We start from the raw sequence: 9,395 nt of genomic DNA on the forward strand, positions 1-9,395 counted from the left end.
CCTAACCCTGACTTTGCTGACCCTGATCCCTTTGCTGACCCTGATCCCTGATATTCTTTAACGGGCTCTGTTGCTTTTTCGCCTTTGTTTCTTCCTTGTTCTCTGTTTTTGTCCTTTCTCTTCTCGTCGTTGTCCATTCTTCAATGGAACGTTCGAGGTTATTACGCCAATTTCCTATTACTCCAACTTCTGATTTCGCGGTTTTCGCCCCTTTGTGTCTGTCTCCAGGAGCCAATGCTTGGTGCTCGTCCTGGTCGTTTTCGTTGCTATTCCTTTCTCTCCACCCCCCCCCCCCAGCCATTGCTGGGGCTTCTAATTCTTCTGCTCTCTTGATTCGTTCTGATGTTCCCTTTGTTCCTTTACTTTTTCCTTCGCCTCTCCATTGTTCTGCTGCTCGTATCTTTGTGGGGAAATGGTACACAGTTTGTTCCATTTCTCCCCCGAGTGTCCCGCTCTCTCTTCCTGATTTGAAACACCTCCTAGACTCCTTGCTGGAGCCTGTGCTCCTGCTGGGTGACTTCAATTGTTGTCATTCTCTTTGGGGTGACGTTCTGACGAACACCCGGGGTCGCCTCCTTGAGCCGTTTCTCCTCTCCTCTTCCCTGTCTCTTCTGAATTCTGGTGAGCCCACTCATTTGGACTCTCTGACTCGCACCCTTTCTTGTCTAAATCTTTCTCTCTGCTCTTCTTCTCTTTACTTAGATTTCACGTGGCAGGTTCTTGATGACCTCCATGGAAGTGATCATTTCCCCATCCTTGTTTCCTTTTTCTCTTTTCGCCCTTCCCTCTCTTTCCCTAGGTGGCAGTTTGCTAAGGCAGCCTGGACCCTATTTACCCTCAGTGCTGCTCTCTCTGACCTCTCCCTTCTGCCTCTCGCGCTCTCCTCCTTTTTCATGAGACTGTCTTCAACGCTGCCCTCCGCTCTATTCCTCGCTCTTCCTCTCGGGGTCCACGGAAGTGCGTTCCCTGGTGGAATGCGCACTGTGCTCGGGCTGTAAGCGTGCAGCCTGGAAGAGGCACCGCCGTAGGCAGACGACCGATTCTTTTTTCTTTCGGAAAGCGAGTGTGGTGGCCCGTAGGGCCATCCGTACGGCTAAACGTGAATGTTGGGCATCTTATGTCTCAACAATTACGTCCGAAACCCCTCTGGCCCAGATCTGGAAGCGTATCCGCAAGATAGCGGGTAAGTTCGTTCCCGATGTTTCACCGGTCCTTCACCTCCATGATACTCTTGTGGCGGACCCGTTGCAGGTCGCTTCCGAACTGGGTTCCCACTTTTCTTCTGTTAGCTCTGGTCTTCATCTTCCCCAATCTTTCCTTCTTCGTAAACCTGTCCTTGAGTCTCGTCTTTTAGATTTCTGCACTCTTCAGCTTCCCTATAATGATCCCTTCTCTCTCTCTGAACTTCGTTCTGCCCTGGCCCTCTGCGGTTCTACGGCGGCGGGCTCCGATGGTATTCATTATGAGATGCTTCGTCATCTCCCTCCGAGCACGTCTCAGTATTTACTGAGTCTGTATAATCGGATCTGGGAGTCGTCGTCAGTCCCTGAGGACTGGCTCGATGCCGTTGTCCTCCCTGTTCGCAAACCGGGGTCTCTGGGTACTTCCCCTAAGGACTTTCGCCCTATTGCTCTCACAAGTTGTGTCTGCAAACTCTTTGAACGTATAGTTAACGTTCGTCTGATGTGGTTCCTGGAACACCATCACCTCCTCTCCCCTTCTCAATTTGGTTTCCGCAAGTGCCGCAGCACGACAGATGTCCTGGTGAACTTGGAGGTCTATATTCGTACTGCTTTTTCTGCGAAGACCTCCGTTGTTGCCGTCCTTTTTGACCTGGAAAAGGCTTACGACACCACTTGGCATTATCATATCCTATCTCAACTTCATTCTTTTGGCCTTCGTGGTCATCTCCCTCTCTTTCTCCGCGGCTTCCTCTCTCGTCGTGCCTTTCGGGTGCGCCTTGGTACCGCTCTCTCTCCCTCTTTTCAGCAATACGAAGGTGTGCCCCAGGGTAGTGTTCTGAGCACTACTCTTTTTCTGGTTGCCCTCAATGGTCTTCTTTCCTCTCTTCCTTCTGGTGTCTTCTCCGCTCTCTATGTCGATGATCTTACCCTTTGTTGTCAGGGTGATGATTCGCCTCTCCTTCAACGCCGGCTTCAACTTGCGATTGATGCCGTGTCGTCTTGGGCCACAGGTCATGGCTTCAAGTTCTCTACTTCTAAGACTTGTGCCATGACTTTTACGCGGAAACGGGTTGTTCTTCGTCCCTCTTTGTCACTTTATGGTCATCCCCTTGAATACAAAGATTCCGCGAAGCTTTTGGGGTTATTCCTTGACACTCGTTTGTCTTGGTCTCCCCATATCTCTTACCTCCGTGTTGAGTGCTCTGAGTCCCTTACCCTCCTTCGGGTCTTGTCCCATACTTCTTGGGGGGCAGATAGGCGCACTCTCCTTGCTTTACATTCCTCTCTCGTCTTGTCTAAGCTCGATTATGGTTGCCCTGCTTACTCGTCTGCTTCTCCTACTCTTCGCTGTCTTGATGCTTTGCACCATACTGGGTTGCGCCTCAGTTCTGGTGCCTTTCGTTCGACTCCCATCCTTAGCTTATATGTTGACACTGGCTTCCTGTCTCTCCAGGACCGCCGTGATCGCTACTGTCTTCGCTATCTTGAGCGGTCCTTGCAACATCCTTCCTCTCGCCTCTGTCGTGCTTTAACTTTTACCCCTCCTGCGGTTCCTGTTCCTCTTCACCACCTCCCTCTTTCTGTTCGGATATCTCGCCTACAGGATTCTCTTTCCGTTCGTATTTCTGATGTCCATTGAAGAATGGACAACGACGAGAAGAGAAAGGACAAAAACAGAGAACAAAGAATTAACAAAGGCGAAAGAGCAACAGAGCACGTTAAAGAATATCAGGGTCGGGATCAGGGTCAGCAAAGTCAGGGTTAGGGGGCATGGGTAAACTGAGCAAAGACGGAGGGAAGGAAACGGGAGAACAGATCAGAGGTGGGCGGGCAGGGTCCGGAGGAGGAAGAGGAGGAGACAACGGAGAGGAGCAGTCAAGGACAGCAGCAGGAAGAGGGGGAGTAGAAAGAGGGGAGCGCACCCCAGCAAGAGCAGCAACCGAAAGGGAAGCAGGGGCCAAAGAAACCTCCATAGCAGGAACAGGGGGCGTAATCACTGAAACGGGAGGGGAAGGAGCAACAAAGCCAGAAGTAGGAGCTGAGGAAGAAAGCGAAGCCTTCTTACCCGCCGGGGAAGAGGAAGGAGAGGAGCCAGGCTTAAGCTTCTGACTTAAAGAGACCGGTGTCCCAGCAACTACGTACCGAGCAACGGATTCCAGTGTCTCAACAAGAAGCCGAACGAGAGCACACACGACGGCCGTTAGTTGAGCGATGGACATCCGCCCGCACCGACAGGCGGTGGGGAGAGCCGATAGATGGAGGAAGAGGATGGGAAGGAGGATCGGAGGAGGACGAGGAAGAAGACACAGGAGACACGACAGACCGGGTAGAACGAAGGGGAACCCCAAACAGAGGACCAGGAGGAGGATCCTTCGGGAGAGAACCCAAAGGAACAGAGGGGGCCGTGGGCGCATCAGGGTCCAAGGCCCGGAAACGGTTGTGAGTCTGAGGAAGGCGGGAAGGACGAGGAGAGGAAGAGCGCAACTCGCGAGCATAAGATATTAGCATAAGGCGGGAGCCGGCGAACCTGGCGTCTCGCCTCAGGAAAAGATAAACGCTCCCGGTGCTATAAGTTGAGGACGCCTGCCTCAAGCTTGTAATGGACACACGCACGGGAGAAGGTAGGATGGGCCTCACCGCAGTTGAGGCAACGAGCCTGGGAAGAAGTGCACTCCGACTTAGAGTGACCTTCGCCACCACACAAAGGACAGAGAGAGACAGTCCCAGAGCAGCGGAGGTCACCATGCCCAAACCTCCAGCACTTGTTGCAGAGCCGAGGGGAAGGAATGTACTCCTGGACAGAGCACCTGGCACCAGCAAGAATGACAGAGGGTGGAAGGGTCCTACCATCAAAGGTAATCTTCACAACCCGGAGGGGTTGACGACGACTACCACGAGGGGAACGAGTAAACGTGTCCACCTGGAGAATAGAATGGCCCTGGGCAGCAAGGATATGTTGAATATCGTCGTGGCAGTCGCGCAGGTCCCGAACACCGGTCGCAAGATGGGGCGGGAGCAAAATAGTGCCAACATTGGCATTCAACTGAGCGTTCTTAGAGACCCGAACAGGGGTCTCACCAAGGCAGGATAAGGCAGCCAAGCGGGAAGCAGCATCCTGAGAAGGAGCATCATCGACACGTGTACCGAGACGAGTGGGGTTGAAAGTAATGGAGGCATCCACGGAATCAACGAGATGTCGATGGAGGGAGAAAGCGTCAGGAGGCGCAGAATCAAGAGGGAGATCAAAATATTTGGCCCACGAAGCGGGACCAAACAAGGCTTGATAGGTAGCAGAACTGGAAGGAATCGAGCGAGGGCGGCCGTGACGAGGACGGCGGTGAGAACCCCCAGAGAGAGGGGTTAAAAGGCGCAGTAGTTACAACTAGAGAAGGAGCCGCGCCAGGGGACGAGGTAGTCACCACTGGGGGCTTGGGGCTCGACCCAACCACAGAGGAGGGAGGGGAGCCAGGGGAAGGAGTTAGAGAGGCCAAAGGAGGAGCAAGGTCGGGGCCCAATGCAGCGGAGGCTACAGAGCCCGGTCTTCCAATACGGACCGACTCGGGGGCTTGGTCGCCCACCCCACGAGCCTGAGAAGGTAAACCAGACGCAGCCTAAACAGGGTTTATCATCATGACGAAAAGAAGAATTCATTCACGAATGTGCCCCCACACCCACCACGGAGCCACAATTAGAGGCAGGACACCCAACAAGAAGCTATCGCCGATCTTGCCGGGGCCTCCTAGGGGTGCGTGGCGAGTATACGCCCCACAAACGCCACCTTAAGAAACCGACAGTCCGTCGAGATCGGGTTCAGTGACGAAAGGGGGATTGACAAAAGGTTCCCCTCGCTCTCTGCGTCGGGTACTGCAGTTCTACGGGTGCAAGAGTATGCCTCCTCAAGCACCCGGGCGTCAAAATAGGAAGTAGTCCAAGGGAAGAACCAGAACGAGCAAAAGGTCGGCAGGAAACGGCAAGCAGATAGGAGAAGAGGGGGGGAGAAAAACGAAACAGAAGGAAAAGAAAAGATGCCTAGCAGAATTGGAGAGGACGGCAGCAGGAGCACAAGGCTAGTAAAGGACAGAGGACTGTCCCAAGGAGCATCACACTCCGGCAGCCGCCCACTAAGCCCCCACACGGGCGACAACGAGCTGAGCGGGGAGGGGGTGCATCCCGAGAAGGAGAAGCAACACCACATGTACCGAGACGAGTGGGGTTGACAGTAACAGACGCATCCACGGAATCTACAAGACGCCGATGGAGGGAGAAATCGTCAAGAGGCGAAGAATCAAGAGGGAGGAGATCAAAGCATTTGGCCCATAAAGGACCAAACAAGGCTTGATACGCATCGGCACAGGAAGGAATCGAGCGAGTGCGGATGGGGCGCGAACGGCGTTGAGAACCCCTAGAGAGAGAGGGGTCAAAAGGCGCAGTAAGTCACGAGAGACTTAGCCGCACCAGGAGACGAAGTGGTCACCACCGGGGACTGGAGGCTCGACCCAACCACAGGAGGGAGGGGAGCTGGGGGAAGAAGTCAGGATGATCAAAGGAGGAGCAAGGTCGGGGCCCAACGCAGTGGGAGCTACTTTGCCTGGTCGTCCAATACAGGCCGACTCGGGGGGGGCTTAGGCTCGTGGGATGGGCGACCGAGAAGGAACAACGGAAACAGTCAACGACAGAGACGAAGAGAAAAATTCATCCACGAATGTGCCCCCATACCCACCATGGAGCCACAATTAGAGGCAGGACTCCCAATAGGAAGCTATTGCCGATCATGCCGGGGCCCCCTAGGGGTGCGTCGGGAGTATACGCCCCACAAACGCCACCTTAAGAACCGTCAGTCCGTCAAGATCGGGTTCAGCGACGAAAGGGGGATTGACAATAAAAGGTTCCCCTCGCTCGAGACGTTGGGTACTGCAGTTCTACGGGTGCAAGAGTATGCCTCCTCAAACACCCGGGCCTCAAAATAGAAGAAGTCCAAAGAAATAATCCAAAACAAGCAAAAGGTCGGCAGGAAACGACAAGCAGATAGGAGAAGAGGGGGAGAAAAACGAAACAAAAGGAAAAGCGATCCGGCACAATTAGAGAAGACAGCAGCAGGAGTGCAAGGCCAGAAAAGGACAGGACTGCCCCACGGAGCATCACACTCCAGCAGCCGTCCACCAAGCCCCCTGACGTCGCCAACGGGTCGGACGGGGAGGGGGCGTCAAAATAGAAGACGTCCAAAGGAATAACCAAAACAAGCAAAAGGCCGGCAGGAAACGGCAAGCAGATAGGAGAAGAGGGGGGAGAAAAACGAAACGGAAGGAAAAGGAAAAGGTGCTCAGCAGAATGGGAGAGGACGGCAGCGGGAGCACTAGGCTAGAAAAGGACAGAGGACTGTCCCAAGGAGCATCACACTCTGGCAGCCGCCCAATAAGCCCCCCCTCACGGCAACAACGAGCTGAGCGGGGAGGGAAGCGAGTAATTATCGAAAAAGATGGCACCAAACTGGGAAGGTTATGTAGGGAATTGTGGGAAGGACAGTTTGTGGTTCAAACTCCCACACATAGCCGAGCCACAGCAACACGTGGCTGGGTACAGCCAAGTTTTAATGCAAATTCCTTGCATTTTATTCTTTAAACTACTAGGGAGGCTCTTCTGGATCCCAGTAAGCATGCTCAAATGTAGGGATGAGCAAGGAAAAAGGGGGGGGGGGTTAATGGCGAGGGTGTAAGACTATACAAGTTACCATTACACACAGATCTCACTAACATGATGCATCAAATAAATCCAGAACGGCCGTGACGAGGATTCGAACCTGCGTCCGGGAGTATCCCAGACACTGCCTTAGGGGAGGCAGGCCTTTTGACAATCTTGCCATTAAAGAGGGAGAACTGCCTATTGACATAGTCGAGTGCAAAAGGAGGGGGGGGGGGGGGGGGGGAAGGGGAAGTTTTTCAAAATGCTGGTGTGCGCCTCCGAGAGGCTACTGGATCCAGCAAGTTCAGTAGAACTTTGGTTTCAATAAAAAAAAAAAAAAAAAAAAAAATTAACCACCCTTTCGTAGCTCAGTAGATTAAGGCAGTGTCTGGGATGCTCCCGGACGCAGGTTCGAATCCACGTTACGGCCCTTGTGGATTTGTTCATACAAACTACCCTTCCTGTAGTTTTTGAAGAATCATGAATGTCGACCCAACTTTTCCTCTTACAAAGTACGTAGGATTCCGTTCGTACGAGTTATACAAAGACAAATTTTTTTGCTATTAAATGAAACCGCTCACGATTTAGATGTACTGTCCTGGGGCCTTTGTAGGTTAGAGTAAAGGACATTGTCGATTTTTCTTTACGATGGGAAACATGAAAGGCTGACTAGTTAACATTACATATGGTTAACTTTCATCAAGATATGATAAATTAATTACAGTAGTTTAATCTGTAAGCATTCTATTTATGCAAGCAAGATCTTTATGAACTTGGCCCAGTTCCCCTCCAAGTTTCATTTGAAACTTTGCTAAATATTTGAGTACCAACGATACAGGATAAACAATGGGAAAGAACTCTTTAAAATTCACAATGCACGAATTCGTTTAATAAAGATGAAGGCACCTCACATCTGACCGACTTTTACCAGGGGACGAGAAGATAACCCACGAAGGTTGTAAAGGTTTCTTCGCCCGGCCTTTCGTGTATCCTGCCCTGCTGCAACTGTAAGTATATCCTGTCAAGTGTGTAGAGGTCCAGGGTCACCGAGGTGGAGGCATATTCCAAGGTGGTGGTTGTCGCGTAAGCAGTCGCCCTATTCACGCCATTGTGGGTCAAAGACAGTCTGCAAACAAATGTAAATTTGAATTAATGATGTATGCACTTTTCCGTTTCAGCACTACCTCACGTTGAGCGTTTCTACTCACGCAAAGTTGCTGGTCTGGTCACTAATAGCGCCGAAAATGAATAAATAACGTCCTGCAACAGGAACCACGAACTCGCTGGTTGTATTGTCCCAACCGCCTCCTGTGTTGATCACCACTTCCTGTAGTAAAGGAAGTTAAACTATTGTTTCTGCTAGAATGTCTAGAAACTTCAATACCTATATTTAAATATATTTTTTTTAGTCTGAATAATTTGAGAAGTCTATGACAATATAGTCTAAAGATTTTTAAACGAAGAACAGTTACTATGAACAGCTGCAGTTCAGGATTGTTTAGCGTAAACACGTGCGTGTGGGGGGAGGTAATGGGTTAACACCTAATTTACTAGTTTAGGGAATAACACTACACCGTCTTAAGTTTAAACTTGAGACGAGTCATGTGGTGCAAGTATACAAACTTATACCTTGCATTATACAGTAGGTTTTAGTTTTGTTACGCCGTTTTAGCCAAGCTCATTAAAGAACCTCCCCCCATCTTATTTTACTTTAGTGGTACGAAGTTTCCAAGTTAATGTGCCCTATAGCGTGTATATAAATTCCACATCAATTTTTTTTTTCCATTTACTAAAACACATGTAGCATACATTATACCAAATTCCATTACAGTAGAATTGTCAAAACTCAAATTCTCTAGTCGTTTACCTGAAAATGAACGTGAGCGACGGCGGTAAGTTTATCTGTAGCCCTCTTTACGTTGAAGGACACACGAGGCCTAGGGGAAGAATTTTTAGTGTACACAAATTTGAAACATTTGCAAAATATATAAAAAACTAACTGAACAATTTAGTAGCCACGGAGCTGGGAGATCTACTCACGTCACGTCCCTCTGACGTTTTGTAGTGGCGTTAGTAGAGACGTTGGCTAGGGGTCCGGTCTCGTTGTGAAGAGTATTGAAAAAGTGCTCTTCAGAGTCTATACCTATTGCTAGGAGACCCACAAGTACCATCCAGATAAGGGTTACGGCCATCTGTTCAATACATTTAGAGTCATGCAATTTAAGTAATAATTAAAACCGCAGATATAAACACTACAAAACTTGTATAACCTTAAGTTAAGTATACTGCCAAGCAACACCCAAAATAAAGATTAAATTTATTTAGTAACTTTTAACTACATATCTGAACACACATTTCACAATCTTACTCACCTCAGATAAATAAGTATACACAAAACTGGACGTAGATCTTCACCAAACAAGAGAAGAAGGCAGACTGACCAACACACACTGACCAACGTCGCTTGTAAACTTTCAACAAGGACTTACTGGTCGGGATATCACACTAAGCCGACAACTGCCACACATAACC

At 50.2% G+C, this 9,395-nt stretch overlaps 1 protein-coding gene across 1 annotated transcript; it reads right to left on the bottom strand.

The window, feature by feature from the left end:
* Positions 1 to 7,730: 7,730 nt before the first annotated feature.
* LOC138351238 (cerebellin-3-like) lies at positions 7,731 to 9,395 on the bottom strand. Its single transcript, XM_069302871.1, has 5 exons — positions 9,236 to 9,395; positions 8,904 to 9,055; positions 8,731 to 8,800; positions 8,072 to 8,190; positions 7,731 to 7,989 (listed from the first exon to the last, which is right to left on the bottom strand). The coding sequence occupies exons 2-5, from the start codon at positions 9,053 to 9,055 to the stop codon at positions 7,788 to 7,790; spliced, it is 543 nt and encodes a 180-aa protein (XP_069158972.1). The 5' UTR covers positions 9,236 to 9,395; the 3' UTR covers positions 7,731 to 7,787.

Source organism: Procambarus clarkii, chromosome 49 (assembly GCF_040958095.1).
Source record: "Procambarus clarkii isolate CNS0578487 chromosome 49, FALCON_Pclarkii_2.0, whole genome shotgun sequence".
In the NCBI taxonomy this organism is placed as follows: domain Eukaryota; kingdom Metazoa; phylum Arthropoda; class Malacostraca; order Decapoda; family Cambaridae; genus Procambarus; species Procambarus clarkii.